This window comes from Typopeltis vanoorti, chromosome 15 (genome assembly GCF_054136105.1).
Source record: "Typopeltis vanoorti isolate ZY-2024b chromosome 15, IOZ_Tvanoo_1.0, whole genome shotgun sequence".
NCBI lineage: Eukaryota > Metazoa > Arthropoda > Arachnida > Uropygi > Thelyphonidae > Typopeltis > Typopeltis vanoorti.
Window position 1 is genome coordinate 14,542,635 of NC_143563.1, and position 19,513 is coordinate 14,562,147.

The 19,513-nt window shown below is 36.9% G+C and overlaps 1 protein-coding gene across 1 annotated transcript in view; it reads left to right on the plus strand.

The window, feature by feature from the left end:
- Positions 1-19,513, plus strand: part of LOC150098404 (cyclin-dependent kinase 9-like) — a 77,587-nt gene that overhangs the window by 19,418 nt on the left and 38,656 nt on the right. Inside the window, exons 2-3 of the mRNA XM_090405197.1 lie at positions 4,445-4,526; positions 18,039-18,129. Of these exons, the coding sequence (XP_090261323.1) occupies positions 4,445-4,526; positions 18,039-18,129 (173 nt within the window). The remainder of the gene's footprint in view (positions 1-4,444; positions 4,527-18,038; positions 18,130-19,513) is intronic.

Consider the following 19,513-nt stretch of genomic DNA (forward strand, 5'->3'; position numbering starts at 1 on the left):
ATACAGAACTGAGAGAGAGAGATCAGGTATAAATGATGTGGTAACTGTAGTATGCGAAAGCAAGATGAAATGGGCAGGCCACATAGCCAGACTCAGAGATAACAGACGGACATATAGAATACTTGACTGGCAACCAAGAATAAAGAGAAAACCAGGAAGACCCATTAGTGAAATCTATGGGTACAACATGGATGAGAGAGGCTCATGATCGAGATCACTAGAGGCATCTTTGTGATCTGCACTTATGAAGAAATCCTGAATGAAATACAGGTCCATCAAGGTAATATATCCCTAGTCCACCCATGGTACATGTACTATAGGTTTGCAAATAATCTTTTGTGGATGGGAGAAACATTTATAAGACACAAAAATTAGTTGTTAAATTAACATGGAAGAGATTTTTCACAGAATGGGGAAACAGGTGTAGAACAAGATGCCATTTCTAGAAGCTATATAAAGAGGATATAAACAAGGAAAGAAAGAACAAGATTTTTGGTGCAGAGAGTGATTGAGAGGAATACATTACTGAAAGTGTGTAACACCAAATGGGTTTCATGCAGTTGGTGAGCTGTGTGATAGTCAAATCTCCCATGGTGAGTCTTAACTCAAGAGTGATTTGATGATGATATTACTGATAAAATGTTACATGCTGTTTTACCGAGTTGAACCATGGAATGCATTGCCTTATGGAGTGGTGAGTGTGAGAACGGTAAATGAGTTTAAGGAGTGGTATGATAGACTTTGTTTCTTGGGGGGGGGGGGGGTTCAAATTTGCATTTTTATGATATTTATACTTTATGAAATTCAATTATTTCAGGGACTAAAATGTTGTGTAGTTAAAGAGGTACTTATTAACAGAGTCATCCATGGAGTCAAATGATTTATCGCAACCAATACAACATTGGGCAGATGAGGGTAATGTTATCTGTGAGAGTCAACATGGATTTGTGAGGTGGTGCTCTTCTTTTAGTAATATGCTAGCCTTTTATAATAACGTTACAAGAGCAGTAGATGAGGGAAAGGCATATACTGCCATTTTCTTGGATTTAGCGAAGGCATTTGGCATGGTGCCACATGATAAGCTGATATTTAAGTTGCAGCACATGGGTCTGGATGTCAGATTGGTCAACTGGATTCAGGATTGGCTGTCTGATAGGTATCAGAGAGTTGTGTATGGTGGAGCAGTTTCCAGGAGGCAGAGGGTTACAAGTGGGGTCCCACAGGGCTCAGTACTAGGACCTATATTGTTTAACCTTTATATCAATGACATAGCCAGTGGATTGCAGGGGGATATTCAGTTGTTTGCGGATGATGCGAAGCTTGGAAGGATTATTAGTAATAGTGCAGATGTGGTAGCCCTGCAAGAGGATTTAAATAAGCTAGATAGATGGGCAAATGAATGGGGGTGTCAGTTTAATGCAGCAAAATGTAAGGTCTTGAGGTTTGGGAAACATCGATGGGATGCTGCATACTCTATGGGAGGAGTTATACTGGAGGAAGTAGGGGAGACAAGAGATCTGGGGTTGATGATTGATAGAAACCTGAAGTTTAGGGGACATATTGCAAAGGTGGTGAAGGTAACACAGAGGATTGCTGCTATTATGAGAAGGACACTGACCTGCAGAGATAAGAGGGTTATCATTCCGTTGTATAAGTCTCTGATCAGACCACACTTGGACTATTGTTCTCAGATTTGGTCCCCAGGATTTGAAGGGGATAAATTAACCGTGGAAAGGATACAAAGACGGATGACAAAGATGGTTTCAGGGCTGTACAAGGATAGTTATGAGGATCGGCTTAGAGAATGTGGACTGCAGAGTTTGGTGGATAGAAGAAGGAGAGGTGATATGATTGAGACTTTTAAACTGTTGAGAGGTGGTTACAGGGTTGACACTGGGGAGTTCTTTCGCTTGGTTGATCAGCGGGAAGGAGTGATGACAAGAGGCCATCCCTGGAAGTTACGAAAGGAAACTGTGAGCAAGAGGGTAAGGAGTGGTTTCTTTGTGTGGAGGGTGGTTGAGCCGTGGAATGCATTGCCTGATGGAGTGGTGGGAGCGAGAACGGTCAGTGGGTTTAAGGAGTGGTATGATAAACTTTGTGTTTCTCAGGGGGGGACTTCCCCTCGATGAGTCTTGACAGACTTTATGTCTTAGAAAGGACCTCCCTCGATGAGTCTTTTGACTCCTTGGAGGCCTGAATAATAATAATAAATAATAATAATAATAATATATATATATATATATATATATATACGAGGGACATCCAGAAAGTAAGTTCCGTTTTTAAATATTTTCACTGCAGTGCTACGATCTCAATGGTGCACATGCGTGCTGAGTTTGTTGATTTCTTAGCAAGGTGTTTGTGCTATTTTCAGTGTGTACGTTTCTTGGTTTGTGATTATAATGTCTAAGAAAATGGAATCGCCCGCTGCATGTGAAATGAGGTCAGTTATCCATTTCTTGAATGCAAGGAACGTTAAAGCAGCTGAAATTCATCAGCAAATTATTGAGGTTTATGGAGAACATGCAATGAGTGAATGAGTTTATGGAGAACATGCAACTTCTCGCCACCTTCTGCTGGGAACAATTCCATCATCCCTCATATAGTCCTGACCTCGCACGAAGCGACTTTCATCTATTCAAACATCTGAAATCTTTTCTTGGTGGCTGGCGGATTCAAGACGATGATGAGGTCAAAGAGGCAATCAATACGTAGTTTGTGTCACAGGTGGCAATCTTCTATAATGAAGGTATACAACTCTTGGTGACCCATTATGATAAGTGCCTGAACAATGGTGGAAATTATGTAGAAAAGTAGTGAAAGATGTCTACTTTAATTTCCAATAAAGTTTTTTTTGTAAGTATATTTTTGTTTCTCTGACAGCCCATCAGAACTTACTTTCTGGACGTCCCTCGTATATATGTATTGTTGTTGTTTCTATTTCTATCAATTTTATATATATATATATATATGTGTGTGTGTGTGTATGTATTTTTTAGTTAGTTTTACATAATCCAGAAACTCTGCTCTACACGTGGTCTCACGATGACATTCATCACTTAATTCACAAAGACAATCGCAAACATCCGTGGTGGGATTCAAACCCAAAGCCTGTTGGTTGGAGAGTGGGTATGCTAACCACTTGGCCAGCCATGCTGGCACAGATGTGTACCCAAGAAAGGTTATAAAATCTATTGTACATTAATACTGTGGATTGGTGAAGTATTTTGTATATGTTTTTTACTTAATTTCATGTCTCCAGTAAGTATGGTGGTGGTCTTCTGCTTAGAATACAATCACAAACCTTCATGTCTATGGTGGAATTTGAACCTGCAGCTTCTTGGTTGGAAAGTGAGTATGTTAAGCACTTTACCATGCTTGCAAAAAGTAATGTGTACTTTCCAGGGCTTACCAAAATGTCTCAATGATATCTCTGCTTTCCACTAGACTCTGCTCTCCACTAGACTTTTGCATGTATTTCCTCAATTATTCTTCACACTCAGCATTCCAGAGAGTGGAAACCACCTTATCATCCCTGAAACCTTTATCACTTATGCATTGAAAACTAGGTGACCAAGTGTGTGCATTCACATGTAACCTGATTAAGGTCTTATACATGCAAACAGTAACCTTAATTCTACATGTTAATGTCTTCTGCATCATTGCCATATCTGTTGTAATGTCCTCGTTTTTAGCATTATGTCCCTTAAATTTTGAGTTCTTGTCCAGTTTATCAATCCCAGATTGTATGTCCCTTTATCAGTACCAGAATACAACGTGATTGTATTCTAAGCAGAAGACCACCACCACACTTACTGCAGACATGAAATTAGGTAAAAAATACATACAAAATATATAAAAAAAAATAATAATTTCAAGTAATACTTCACCTTATCTGCACATCCAGGACATATTCCTTACAAGTTTATATTCTGCAACCGATCCTTGCCTTGCTTTACAAATTTTAATCCTTTTCAACTTGTAACATTGAACTTGGCAATCCATTCAGTTGTCTTCTCACACAGATATGTATAGTTGTGTGTGTGTGTGTGTGTGTGTGTTAAATGGACAGTTCAACGGTTGAAAATCTGTTGAACTATGTTAACACTTTCTTGTTTGAAATGCTGAATTTTAGTGCAAATTTTCCATTTTATTGATTGATCTTACATGATTTAATTGAAATAACTGTGAATACTTTCTATGGAAGCATTCCCATAATAAAACTTGAGATGAATGAGTAGAATGGATTGGTAAATGAGCTTTAAGGAGGGGTGTGATAAGCATTGTGTGAAAAATGATTAGCAAGGACCTTCCACAGTGATTTTTCAGACTTCATTGATATCTGTCTAAATTAATATCTCTAGCTTATATATAAAATTTAAGTAAAATTTTAATAATTTCTTATTGATGACTGCTTGCTTTTCCATTTTGAAATTTTAATTAGGGAGGTATTCAAAGCACAGAATCGAAAAAATAAGATGTTAGTAGCTCTGAAGAAAGTATTAATGGAAAATGAAAATGAAGGGGTAAGTAATTTATGTGCTTTATAGTACTGTGTAGTGAAATTATCTATAATTAAGGAATGTTTTAAGAAAAAGAAAACTTGATAATTTTTCTAGTTATCATGCGATCAAAACTCATTGCAGCTGACAAATCAACCTATAGGCCACAATGCCTATCATACTTTGCTTTGACTACTTTCACCATTGAAGCATTCATCATCACTTTTGCAACACATTTCACTTTCCATGCAAAAAATCTGCTTTCCACTTCCTTACTTAAATACCCTTAAACAAGTTTCAGAGACCTCTTTCTCATCATCTCACTACCCCGTGCAGTATTTGTCCCATCTACCAACCTCTAAGTATCAGCCATATTATTTATTTGCCTTCTGTTAGCAAAACCCAGCAGTTTACATTCCTTGAATGTTTGTTTTCATACTAACCTGTGAAATTCTAATGTTTTTTATCTGCTTTTCTATCATTTTTTAAGGTTTGTTCATTCTCTCTCAATTCAAACAACTAGATGTGCAAAAACAGTAGTCAAAATTTGGCCCTGATCAAAGCCTTATACTAATGCATCCTTACATCCTTAAGCTAATGCATCCTTACATCTGCTAAGTCAGTCCTCCTTGCCATTATAGTAATATCCCACTCACTATTTTTCTTTTGTGACTCCTGAACTTCTACCTTTCATCTGTTATCACTTTGCTTTGATACCTTTACTGCTTCTTTTAATCTTCTAACTAGTTCTATAGTTATCAATTTCTTCACTCGTTGTTTTTATTAACTTAGGTCATACCACAAATTCTTATGATATTTCCTCCATTATTTTGTATTATATTGGTTTTTAAAAGGACAAAGAGATGTTGGAAAGGGTCCAGAGGTAACTGACTATGGTAGTTTCTGATCTGTGGAATGTTGAATATGAGGAAAATTTGAGATGATGGAATTTACTGTATAGTGGATAGGAGGAAGAGGGGTGATATGATAGTGATGTACAAGTTAATAAGCGGTTGTTATAGGATCAATGTTGATGAGGTTTTTATTAAATGGTGGGAGACCAGGGGAGAACAAATGGTCATCCTTGGAAGCTGTATAAGGAGAATGTGAAGGGAGTGAGAAGCAAGTTTTTTGCATGCAGAGTTGTGAATGATTGGAATGCCTTGACTGAGAGAGTGGTGTCTGCAGAGAATTTGAATTTGTTTAGGGCATGGTGTGATAAGCTTGTGTGAGTATAACAAATGACCTCTTAGATGAATCTTTGACTCCACGAGGTTTTAGGGTAATAATAATATTGATCTATGCTGTATCTCTTTCTTCATTATTTATCTCCTTTAACATCACGCATATATTTTTTGTACTCCATATATATCTTTTCTATATTCTAAATAAGTCTATCCCAGGAATCTTGGTGACTTTCTTTCTTACAGTTTTTTCCTATATCTCTTATGTCTTTTGTTTATTTATGAAGAAATTACCTCTATGCTACCCATTTTTTCTTTTACGGTATTTTCTGTATTTTCATTTTTCATTTCCTGTACTTCAGAGACCACCTTATGAATGATAATTTTTAAAGATTTCAATTTTTATTCTATATTTTCATTTATTTTTAACTTGTTTTCAGTATATTGTTAATTGCGAATGCTATATTAGTCTAGCACTTTCTTCTAGTAAGAGATATATTTTATATATATATACACTTCTTGGAAAGACAGTGCAGGAGCATAGTTGAGTCAAAGTTCCAGGAAGAACAATGTGGCTTTCGTCCTGGTAGAATCACAACTGACCAAATCTTCACTTTAAGGCAAGTCTTTGAGAAATCTTGGGAATATGCCAAGGATGTCTACACATGTTTTTGTGGACTTGGAGAAGGCATATGACCGGGTTCCTTGGGATAAGCTTTGGCAAGTAGTACAGGAGTATGGAGTGGATGGCCAACTATTAGCTGCCATCAAGTCTTTGTATGAATGCCCAGAGTTGTGTGTCAGGGTAAACAGCACAAAGTCTGAACCTTTCACAGTCTCTGCCAAGGGTGTGTTCTGTCACCCCTCCTTTTCATAATATTTATGGACTGGATTGATAGGCACAGCCGAGGCACTGAGTGTGTCAGAATTGGAAGATGTAGCATTGGACGTCTGCTTTTTACAGATGACCTAGTTCTGCTTAGCTCTTCCACCGATGACCTCCAGCAGACCCTGGATAGGTTTGTAGCTGTTTGTGCAGACACCGGAATGAAGACCAGTGTGACCAAAATTGAAACATTTGTGGTCTCAAGACAACCATCCCAGTGCACTTTACATGTAAGTGGAGTCCCAATGAGGCAGGTGGAGAAGTTTAAATACCTTCGGTCCATATTCACGAATGATGGAAAATGGGACGTAGAGCTAGATACTCGAATTGGCTTAGCAAGCTCAATATTGCAGGAGCTTGGCCGTTCGGTAGTATTGAAGCGGGAGTTAAGCCAGAAGGCAAAGCTGGCTGTCTTCAATACAGTCTATATCCCCATCCTCACCTATGGTCATGAGAGTTGGGTAATGACCGAAAGAATGCAGATACGAATCCAAGCGGCTGAAATGAGGTTCCTTCGAGGGGTTGCAGGGCTAACAAGACTCGACAGAGTCAGAAGCAATTCGGGAAACCCTCAACACTCAACCACTGCTTCTCCGTGTTGAGAGATCACAGTTACGTTGGTATGGGCACCTGGTCAGAATGCCACAAGAGAGGTTCCTTCAACAGGCCCTCTTTGCCAAGCCAGAGGGTGGAAGGCCAGGGACTCGCTTGATAGATTATATCCAAAACCTTGGGTGGACACGTTTGGGAATCCCACCAGAACACCTGAGCTTGGTGGCAGAGGATTGTGAACTGGAAGTTCCTCTTGCAGTTGTTGCCCCCAACAACCCAATTAGGAAAGGTGGGCCTTGAAGATGTATGTATGCACTTCTTACCGAATCAATCCACCTAGACCTTGGTCTTCCTCTGAGTCTCTTTCCTACCATCTTGGTATCAAACACCTGTTTTGACCTTTCTTAACCTATTTTATTTAAGTGGCCAAACCACCTTAGATTAGCTCTGCTGACACATTCTTGAATGCTAATAATGTTAATTTCCTTTCTGATATCTTCATTTTTAGTATAATTCTGCCACTGATACCATCAGTTCACTCCCCTAATTTTTTCTCAGAATCCTCATATCTTTGGAGTCTTTGGTTAAGTGCTTTATTTCTAACCCAACTCCCAGATCCATAACTTAAAACTTGTTTAAACACTGTCTTGTATACTGCTAGTTTCCTGTTTTGGCTAATTTGTCTTATTCCATATAAAGTTATTCAGCTGGCTACCCACCATATCAGCTTTGATTCTTCTGTTGTCTACTTCCAGATTTAACCTGTCATCTTTCCAAATAACTGTGCCTAAAAGCTGAAATATTTTACCTGTTCTATAGAATCTCAATTCAGAATGCAGCCAAAGTTTTCTGTGTTTCTGCCTATTTTCATAGTTTTATCTTTTTTATTGCAGATTTTCATGTCAAATTTGTTACAGCTGTTATGAAATTTGGTTACAGAGACCTTCACTAGATGTGTATAGGAGTACAACATCATGTGTATAAAGCAAACAGATTACAACAGTTTCTCTCTAAATTAAATGTACTACATCCAAGGATCCAGTTCACCCTAGAAGAAGTAATAAATAAGTAGTTAGCTTTTTTAGATCTTTTAATTCTTCGTCAAGCAGATGGTAACATTCATTTCTCAGTTTTTCAAAACACTCATGCTAGCCATTATATCCATGCTGAATCTTATCACCATCCCAGTCAAAAGTTGGAACTATTAAAACACTGGTTTATCTGACTCACACCTTACATTCTTCAGATGAACTATTACAGAACGAATTACACGAACCTTTTTATCTAATGGTTAGATAAAAAGGTTTCAATTGAATGAAGAATTCTTTCATCAACAGAGCTTTGAACAGTTTTGGTATCTCTATCTCCAAGGCTGTACTCGTGTGTGTGTGTGTGTGTGTGTGTGTGTGTGTGTGTGTGTGTGTGTGTGTGTGTGTGTGTGTGTGTGTGTGAACTGTGCAGTGGCACAGGGCCCCTGCAAAGTACAAAAAATTGAAAAAAGAAAATCAATTAATTTTTTTAATTATTATATAAATTAATATTATAATTATTATATACACAAATATTATTATATAGAAAAATATATGTATATAATTTTACAACCAACTATTGTTATAGTAAGTGAAATAAGATCGTAGCGCTAGAGCTGTAGTATTAGAAACTACTCTAAGATATAGTTCGCCCACCGAACTTCGACACTGCTGCGCATGTCAGAAAAAGGAGAATCCATTCCGATAATAGGGTAATCAGTCTGTATTGTGGTTGTTTATTATTACAAGTTGGAAAATTAACTTCTCTTTTATGATTATTGTAGTTAACTATGTTGCTTGTATAACAGTTGGAAAATTTTACCTATAAAGCATGTGATTTCGTGTGTTGACGACCAATTCGTACGTCCTTCATTTCTTTCTCCCCTTCATCATGAATCGACTATTCTTGGCAAGATGCCAAGCAGAGATCTACAAACAGTGGGCGAACTATATATAACAACATCGTACAACATAGTGTTAAATGAGGAAAAGTGCATTTTAAAACAGGTGTTTTTAATAATTTTAAGGAGTTATTTTATTTTAGTTTATGATTTTATGAACAAGTAAGTATATACGCGTACTATCAATTTTTTTATATGACATTACTTGCAAAACATCTGAAAAAAATATATTTTGTAAACTGGTTTTAGGTTATCAGACATCAGAATTTTTCTTCAATTGCAGTTTTCAGTCTATATTAGATTTATTTATTTTCTATTGTTATCTATTTTAGATATATTTTATTTATCAGGGTTTTTTTTTTTTTTTTTTTTTTTTTATATCAGGTAAATAATTTTGTTTTAATTTATTAATTTATTTTATAATAAATCTAGCGTATTTAATTCTAGAGTATGACTAGTCGTGAGAGAGATTATTATGGAAGAAAATACCCAAGTGGGCATGAAAAACGAAAGCAGAAGCGGCTGAGGAACGTCAAAGAAATTCATTGTTTAAATTTATGAAGTTGAACTCATATATTTGTTCAGATATATCAGTTGATAACGGGATTTCTGAAGCAATGAGAAGTCATCCCAACTCATTGCTTCTGCCTTGGTGTCTCCACTACTGGGCCTGGCTCCCACTGACGAGACCTCAATAAAGGGTCTCGTCAGTGGGAGCCAGTATGGGTAGTGACCGATACCGAAACCGGTATGGGTAGTGACCCTTGCCTTAATGCATAGCATTACACATATCCACAAGGAGATGTGCTTTGCATTATGGGAGATACTGAGATGAGATAGGGGTAATGGAGCTTTCTCCACCTTTGCAACGAGTTGCCTGGTGTTGTACTACCTTACCTCAGTCCTGAAGATACTTTCAGGTGCAAACTTTGTTTGCTCACATTTGGATAAAGGATTAAACTAAACTTATTATAATCTAAAAGCATGTTTAAATACATATGGAAACATAATTAATCAAATTGGAAGTAAACGATTAACTCACCACACACTTTTTTGTCCAAGTATCACTTAGAATTCTGAAGATATACTGAGCCTTGATTGAAAGAGGGCAAACTTCAATAATAAAAATCAATAAACAACAAACAATTGGTTGAAATCTGGATAACACATGTGCACTTCAACTGACAAAACAACAAGGGAAGTTGGAAGCAATGAAACTATATTGTTGTTCACTTCACCCCTCTTATTATTCGTCATTCTTCTGCTACAAATTATTCTAGTGATAGAATGATGAGTAATAAAAGAGGGGTGAAGTGAACAACAATATAGTTTTATTCCTTCCACCTTTGAACATTCAGAGGCTATTTGTTGGTTTTTTTAAGTATCCATTTTATTTCAATAATTATTTTTTTCTTATTCAATTTTAATTTGTTTTGTTTGGATAATTAAAAAATTATATATTTATTTAATTAATTTAAGTCTGCATGCAGACAACCTGTCCCATCGTTGCAGACCACAGGTTGAGAAACACTGCATTAGAGAACACATAGCGAAAGTTTTAAAATCGCTAAATTTTTTTGCCTTTTGCTCCATCAAAAAAATCTCCACCTTTCTCACTTCTCCAAAGGACAAGCTTCCATATCTCAATTATCCAGGTGTCTACCAGATGCTTTGCTCTTGTGAGTTATTATTTCAGACAAACAGGAAGATATGCTTTTATTTGGCTGAAAAGACACAAGTGTTATATTCAATACCTTGAGCCTGAACAGTCTGGACTTGCAGAGCATGCTATCAACACTAGACATAGTTCATTGGAACAAGATAAGAGTCCTTCACCAAAGTCGATTCCTCATGGAATAGCTCTTTATAAAGCAACATGTGAAACTTACTTCACTCTCCTAACTTAAACACATCTGATGGTCTACATCTATCCCCTTTGTGAGAGAGGGTACTTTTTAAATCAAGTAATCTTTCCTAACTTTATTTTATTTAATTGTGTGTGTGTGTGTGTATATGTATGTATGTGTATATCTATGTGTATATATATATATATATATTTTTTTTAAATAGATGAATAGATTAAATAACTAATTATCTCAGCTTATAGTCATTTAATCTGCATTTTAAAAAATATGTCTCTCAGCCGAGTAAATCAGTTATATGATATATACAGGGATGGCTCGTTTATATTTATTTATTTATATTTGCTTGTAATATTTAATTTTATCATCAACAATCCTATACAATTCTGTTATTTTGTATAAAAAATAATAAAAATCCATCTTGTAGCACTTAGGAGGGTGAAGGACGCTAGCAACACTGTGTTTATCACAGTGTCATATTGATACGTGTGCAAGCATATGCACATCATAGTGAGATGTGAGCTATTAGCATAATACGGCACTGTCCGTCTCGCAGTTCCACTGTTGCTTATATACAGTTTGCACTAGTAGTAGTAGTGTTCGTAGTGCTTATCGTGTTTACTCCGTCTCTTTAAATATATGACTTTACATTTAAAGACATAACATTTGTTATAGTTTTTATTTTAGAACATTATTGGGGTTATTGATGACCTCGGAATTTTTAAGTAATTTTGAATTACAGGGGGTCCTCGAGTTACGTCGGAGATCCCTTCCTACGGACTGACGTAAGGCGATTGTCGATGCAAGTCAGAATTACCGTAGCCTAAGTTACTTACCTAACCTAAAACACCCTAAAGTCATATGTGTATATCAAGAAACAAAACTAGGCCATAGTAAAATGAAAGGGAGAACATAATTACTGTTTAGTACAGAAAAATGACAGAAATGAATAAAAATGAGAACAATCCCCAAAATGACAAATGAAACTGTACATTCTGTACAGGTGATTAAAAAAAACAAAAATGAAAACAATTCTTTACCTTTTATCCTGTGGTTGGCTTGCACACCAGAAGGAGTATCAAGGAGGGGGAGACTGCCTTAATGGGAGGAGGAGGAGGAGGCTGGAGAGTCAGGACAGGGTGCAGGAGATACTGCAGGTGCAACTGAAGAAGATGGAGAGGCTGGAAGAGGAACTGAAGAGACAGTTGAAGTACCAGCACCTGCTGCAGGCCTCTCTACCTTCATGAAAAAACATTCCAGGCTAGTCTGGAATGATACTATCCTCTTCTCCTCGTATATATCTCTCTCTATAGCACTGCAGGCAATCCATAACCCCCTCGGAAGACTTTTGTGTACCTAGTAGTGTTGGGATCCTCAGCCTCAAACTTGGCCAGCCCATCCTCAATGAGGGTAAAACCTTCTGCCAAGCCCTTGGTGGTGAATCAGCTGGGTTCAGGGATTGGAACCGTTACCTCCTCCTCAATCAGCTGCTTCTCTAACTGAATGAGGTCTTCTGCTGACAACTCCTCTCCATGAGATGCCAGAAGCTCTGTGACATCTTCGGCCTCCACTTCCAAATTCATCTGCTTCCCCAGGACAACAACCTTCTCTGTGACAGCCTCAACTGTCTCCTCATACAAGCATGCTCAATGTTTTGTATGGCATTATAAATGCTATACGATTTCCAAAAGTCTTTGAGGGTTAAGTTCCTGTCTTTTTGAGTTGCCCTGAAATAGCAAATGTTCTGCAGAGGTAGTAGGCCTTAAAGGAAGCAATAACACTGTGGTGTTTGGTGGAAGGTAAACCACTTTAACATTAGGGTGAAAGTCATCCAAGTGGTCAGGGTGACCAGGGGCATTGTCTAGCACTAAGAATGCTTTAAAGGGTAGACCCTTGGCTGTACAGTACCTCTGAACTTCGGGCACAAAATGGCTGGTAAACCAGTCCTCGAAGAATTGAAGTGTCACCCATGCCTTCTTATTGGACCTCCAGATGACAGGCAGTTGACTCTTTCAAATGCCCTATAGTGCCCTTGGATTTTCAGCCTGATAGACCAACAAGGGCTTCAGTTTTAAGTCGCCAGCAGCATTAAGTTCAACGTTCATATTTGTTAAATTAGGGACACAAAACACGTGTTGAAAAGATTATTTTACTGATTAATAATAAAATAATAACTTTACGTTTTGACCCCTGTATTGAGGTCATCTTCAGAAGGATACATTCAGAAGTATAAGAACAAGAAGCTACATGTTGTTGCACTCTATACAAGTAAATTACATCTACGTTGTTAACTAATCTTTTTTCTTAGCCTGCCCTCTAGTGAAAAAAAAAAAAAATATATATATATATATATATAAAAATTAAATAAATAAATAAAATAAAAACAAAAACTACAATAACCTCTGCTAAAGTCCTCACGTACTAGGATATTATACAGTCCCAATCAGAAAGGATGAACACAAACGTCACATAAAATACCTCCATTTTGGAAAAACCGGTATTTCTGACCACGCACTCCAAACATACCACAGAATTGACTGGAAAGGTACCAAGTCCCTACACCGCACTAAAACCTGGTTCGAGCGGAAATTCAAGGAAGCTTGTGAAATGCTCAAACATGATCCGAATCTGAATAAAAATGATGGTTTAACAATTCCAAGAATGTGGAGGACCCATCTACAACCTTCATAGCAACCACGAAGAAAAATCTCAATACAAGACCTAGTGAAGTTTTTTTTCTTGAACATTCAATAGCAACCTGTACTGTATAATATCCTAGTATGTGAGGACTTTAGCAGAGGTTATTGTAGTTTTTATTTTTATTTTTATTTTTTTTAATTTATTTATTTAATTTATATATATATATATATTTTTTTTTTCACTAGAGGGCAGGCTAAGAAAAAAGATTAGTTAACAACGTAGATGTAATTTACTTGTATAGAGTGCAACAACATGTAGCTTGTTCTTATACTTCTGAATGTATCCTTCTGAAGATGACCTCAGTACAGGGGTCGAAACGTAAAGTTATTATTTTATTATTAATCAGTAAAATAATCTTTTCAACACGTGTGTTTTGTGTCCCTAATTTAACAAATATGAATGCTGATCACCGTGTAACCTTAAAAGAAAGAGTCATTAAGTTCAACGTGTTCAACTTAAGTGGAGGTGAATAGTCTATTACAAAACCTCAGTGTCAATTCATCTGCGGGATTGGATGGTATACCAGCTCGTGTCGTACCAGAAGTGGCTAAAGAATTGTCAGTGCCTTTGACCATTTTGTTTAATTTGAGTCTCGGGTCTGGGTTAGTCCCAAGGGGGTGGAAAGAAGGGAAAATAGTTCCATTGCATAAAGGAGGTTCCAAGACTGCTGTTGAAAATTACCAGCTGATCAGCATATCAGGTATTGTTGTCAAGGTCTTGGAGAAAATAGTCAGGGCCGGCCATCTCGGGGGTGCAGTGGGTGCAATGCACATGGGCCCCACTATCGCGTGGGCACAGTCGCAACACATTTGCAGAAACATATTTTTTGTTTTATTTTTTTTCTTCTTCTAATTTTGCTTATAACTAAAGGGATTTTTCGACATGATTTTAGGGCCCCCCCTGGTAATAATAATATCTCTGCGTTTCTCTATCATATTAGTGTTTTGTGTTCAGTAAACATTATGTTAACCTGTTATATTTCGAATGTGTGTTTTTTGTTTTCCTGTGCTAAAATCATTTGCAAGTAAGAGGTTTTTCAATACGTTTATTTCAAATCCTTTCATTTTTAACTTTGAAAAATATTTTAGGGCCCCAAAAGGTTTCTTGCACCCGGGCCCCTTTATAGAGAAGGCCTGTCCTGAAAATAGTCAAGAAAAAAATACAGGATTGGATAGATGAAAATGGGATACTGTATGGGGGACAACATGGTTTTGTGAAGGGTAGATCATGCCTCAGTAACTTGCTCACGTTTTATAACATGACTGCTGAACTGGATAAGGGTAATGAGTTTACAGTGATTCTACTGGACCTTGCTAAGGCCTTTGACAGGATACCACATGGAATTCTAATCAGTAAACTGCAGCATATGGGGATGGATATAGGGTTGGTGAGATGGATTCTCATCTCACCAACCCTATGGAGAGATATCAGAGAGTGGTTTATTCAGCAGTAGAGTCTAAAAGACGGCCTGTGACTAGTGGTGTGCCGTAGGGTTCTGTTCTTGGACCACTACTTTTCAATTTGTTCATTAACGATATAGGAAAGGATATGAGAGGAAGTGTTCACTTGTTTGCTGATGATGCAAAGTTGGGTAGAGCAATAGTGAGCGCACAGGATGTCAAAATTTTGCAAGATGATTTGGATAGTTTGGAGGACTGGGCTAAGGAAAATGGATGTCAATTTAATGTGACAAAGTGTAAGGTTATGCATTTTGGGGTGAAAAGATTAGCAGCAGTATATCACATTGGTGGAACCGTACTCCAGGAGATTGCAGAGGCTAGGGATTTGGGAGTGTTGGTGGATAGGGAGTTGAAGTTTAGGGGGCACATTGCAAAAGTGGCTAAATCAGCTCATCAAATCACTCGGTTGCTGAAAAATAACAAACAGAGTATTGTTCCCCTGTATTGAGCCTTGATAAGACCCCTTCTACACTACTATGCTTAGATATGGGTATCAGGGTTTCTTCTCGATGGGGAGGAGGTGGAGAGGATCCAGAGACGAGTGACCAAGATAATAGCAGGATTATGGAATGAACCTTATGAGAACAGGTTGAAGATTTGTGGGCTGCAGAAATTGGTTGATAGGCGAAAAAGGGGTGATATGATTGAGACATTCAAATTACTGAAAGGTTTCTATAAGATTAATTCAGAAGATATTTTTGAGAATAGGACTGGTAGTGAGAGGACTAGGGGCCATCCATGGAAGCTTGGTAAGAGTGTGGTTAGCAAGGGTGTTAGAGCTAGGTTTTTTAGTTGGAGAGTGGTAAATGAGTGGAATAAGCTGCCAGAGTCTGTTGTGGGTGCCATGACTGTAAATGAGTTCAAGGCGAAGTATGATAGATACTGTGTGAATGTTGAATAGATGTTCTTGACATGATGTTGGGCCTCCCTCGATGAGTCTATAGACTTGTAGCTGCCTGTAATAATAATAATTAGCCCCAAGAAGAAAAGTCAGTCTCTCCTTGCCAGCTTTATGGCCTGGTGCTGCCTTCTCCTCATTGGCGATATAGGTACGATTAGGCATACATTTCCAAAATAGCCTGTCTCGTCCACATTAAAAACTTGTTGAGCAATGTACCCCCCCCCCCCCTTATTATCTCAGCCAACCCCTCAGGAAACTCACCAGCTGCTTTATCATCACCACTAGCAGCTTCACCTTGCACCTTAAGGTTATGTAAATTGCCCCGAGCCTTAAACCACATAAACCAACCTTTACTAGCATTAAACTCTTCATCTGCACTCAATTCCCCCCTTTCACTTTTCAATGCCTCAAACAATCTTTTTGCCTTTTTTTGAATTAACATGAGGCTAATTGGGATATGAGTTGATGCTGGTCTTCCAGCCAAAGAACAAGAAGCCTTTCCCATCTCAGTCACGAGCCTATGTTTTTTCCTAATCACAGTCGATTTCATGGGTGCCAATCCTTTCACGTGTTCAAGGATGTGAACTTTATCCTTGATAATAGTCCTGACTGTGGTACGACTTAAGTTCAACGCACGGCGATGTTCATTGCCGTTTCTCCCTTTTTTGCCCTTTTAATAATGTCTAATTTCACTTCTAATGTAATTATTATTATTATTATTATTATTATTATTCAGGCCTCCATAGAGTAAAAAGGCTCATTGTGGGAGATCCTTCCTAAGAAACACAAAGTCTATCAAGACTCATCGAGAGAAGGCCCCTAAGAAACACAGTCTATCATACCACTCCTTAAACTCGTTGACCGTTTTTGCTCTCACCACTCCATCAGGCAATGCATTCCATGGTTCAACCGCCCTCCATGCAAAGAAACCACTCCTCACCCTCTTGCTTACAGATTCCTTTCGTAACTTCCAGGGATGGCCTCTTGTCATCACACCTTCCTGCTGTTCAACCAAGCGAAAGAACTCCCCAGTGTCAACCCTGTAACCACCTCTCAACAGTTTAAAAGTCTCTATCATATCATCTCTCCTTCTTCTATCCACCAAACTCTGCAGTCTACATTCCGTCAGCCGATCCTCATAACTATCATTGTACAGATGGCTTTCCTTTTCTTCGACCTTTTTTTCCTTCCATTGGAAGAGTCTGCCTTACGTTTGGGAGCCATATTGAAGAATAAAAAGGTCACAAAAAAAACACAAAAGTGAGAGAGCGGATGTAAACAAAGTGCACAGTACCCAAAGAGTGTATGCTGGGAACCAAACGACGCCGCCTCTCCCAAAAAAAGGCACGTAACGGCGTATTCTTCCACCATGCTCGCAAACAAGTTTGCCCGTGACGTTTTAATTTTACGTCGTGCTGCTATAAGTTGAAATTTATTTTTTAAATTATTTATGGGATTACCACCATAAAGTCAAAACGACACATGTCGAGGATGACGTAGGTCGAGGACCCCCTGTATACTAAACTGTATAATTTTATCAATAATAAACAATATTTTTTCATGTAACAAAACAAGAATATATTTTATTTTTAAGTAATTTTGAATTATACCAAACTGTATAATTTTATCGATAATAAACAATATTTTTTCATGTTTAACTTTTGTTTTAATTTTTACCATAATTTTGATATTTATCCAAACACGTATTCACTGTACTTACAGTGTGTATGCATATTTCGGAAGTTGCAGCACCCTCCCACGATTTCAAGCCGCGAGCCACCACTGGATATATATAATTTTTTTTTAATAAGTTAGGAAATATAATGATCTTCTTTTGGTTATTTTATATTAGCTACTTAGGTAGTTATTGTTTGATTAGCTTTTTCCTGTACTGAAGATGCCTTTGATACTTAGGTGAAAATTATACTTAAAAAATAATATTTTACATGAGTTTATCCTGTATTATAATTTATTTAAATATTAGTATTCTTTTCTAGTATGATTTAGAGTATAATAAATTTATTACACAAATAATTTCCCTTTAATTATTTTTTCTTCCAGTTTCCTATTACAGCTCTCAGAGAGATAAAAATTCTCAAACTGTTGAACCATGAAAATATTGTGAAGCTGGTTGAAGTATGTAAAAGCAAAGGTAAATAGAAATAGTTTTTGAACTCTAAAATTTCACTTAATTTCTCAAATATAAAATATATATTATGTGTGTTATTGCAGAACTATAAAACCTTTATTTCAGTTTTATGATTGGATCTTTTAGCATTCAAAATATCTTTAAGTCATTAAACGCGAAATTATATTTTTCTTTTACTCTTTTACCCACACACAAGAAGACAAAAGTGTGTGCACGAAGTATCCTTGCATCCAGGCTACTTGTATGTAGAGGCTGTTAATTTTACATCAGTTGCCTTGGTATCACATAATGCACAGCACACTTCCTTTTGGACATGTATATTACTATGCATTATGGGAAGGGTCACTATCCATACTGATTTTGACCTTTAATTGAAGTCTACATTTTGGAAAATTATGGAGACAACTGCCATGTTTGAGTAAAACTTTAGTTTAATATAAACCAAAATCAACACTCAACGTTTCAATCTTTATATCAAGATCATCTTCTGGAGCATACACACTATATACAGAGAAACAAGCTGCACTACAATCTACATAGTTTGCTAAAGTTACTGACCAACCATTACAACAATTATTGGCCTGACTTCTGGTGAAAAAAAAAAAAACCTTGACTACATCAACACTAGAGTCCTATTATTATTATTATCTATTGGTTACAAAATTACATTGGGCTAGAGAGCAACATGTTTATATATATATATATATATATATATATATATATATATATATATATATATATATATATATATATATTAAAAGCATGATTATACATATAAATTTCATCCACTTGGTATGGAATGGTTTCCAATACTAACTGAAGGTTGCTTAAGGTCCTAAAGTATGCTGGGTACTAAATGTTAAGTAGGTGAATATGTGCCATCCAGATTCTTGGAATTTTCATGCCACCATTATTGTTGATATTAGGGTGGTTAATCAGAATTTCACAGGCTTCTTTATATTTTTTTTCATACCAAGTTTTTGTATGATGTAGAGAGCCGGTACTTTTCCAATCAATTTGGTGTAAGGTGTTGAGAGCATGATCTGAGAGGCCTGCGTCACCAAAATTGTTATATTTAATCTGTCTTTTGTGTTCTTTTTTCCTTATAGGGATTGTACATCCAGTTTCACCTATATAAGGTAAGGTTTTTTCACAGAGGTCAGGCCAATAATTGTAACGGTTGGTTAGTAACTTTAGCAAACCATGTAGATTGTAGTGAAGCTTGTTTCTCTGTATATAGTGTATATGCTCCAGAAGATGATCTTGATATAAAGATCGAAACGTCAAGTGTTTATTTTGGTTTATATTAAACTAAATTTTACTCAAACATGGTAGTTGTCTCCATAATTTTCCAAAATGTATTCTGATCACCGTATAAGCCTAAAAG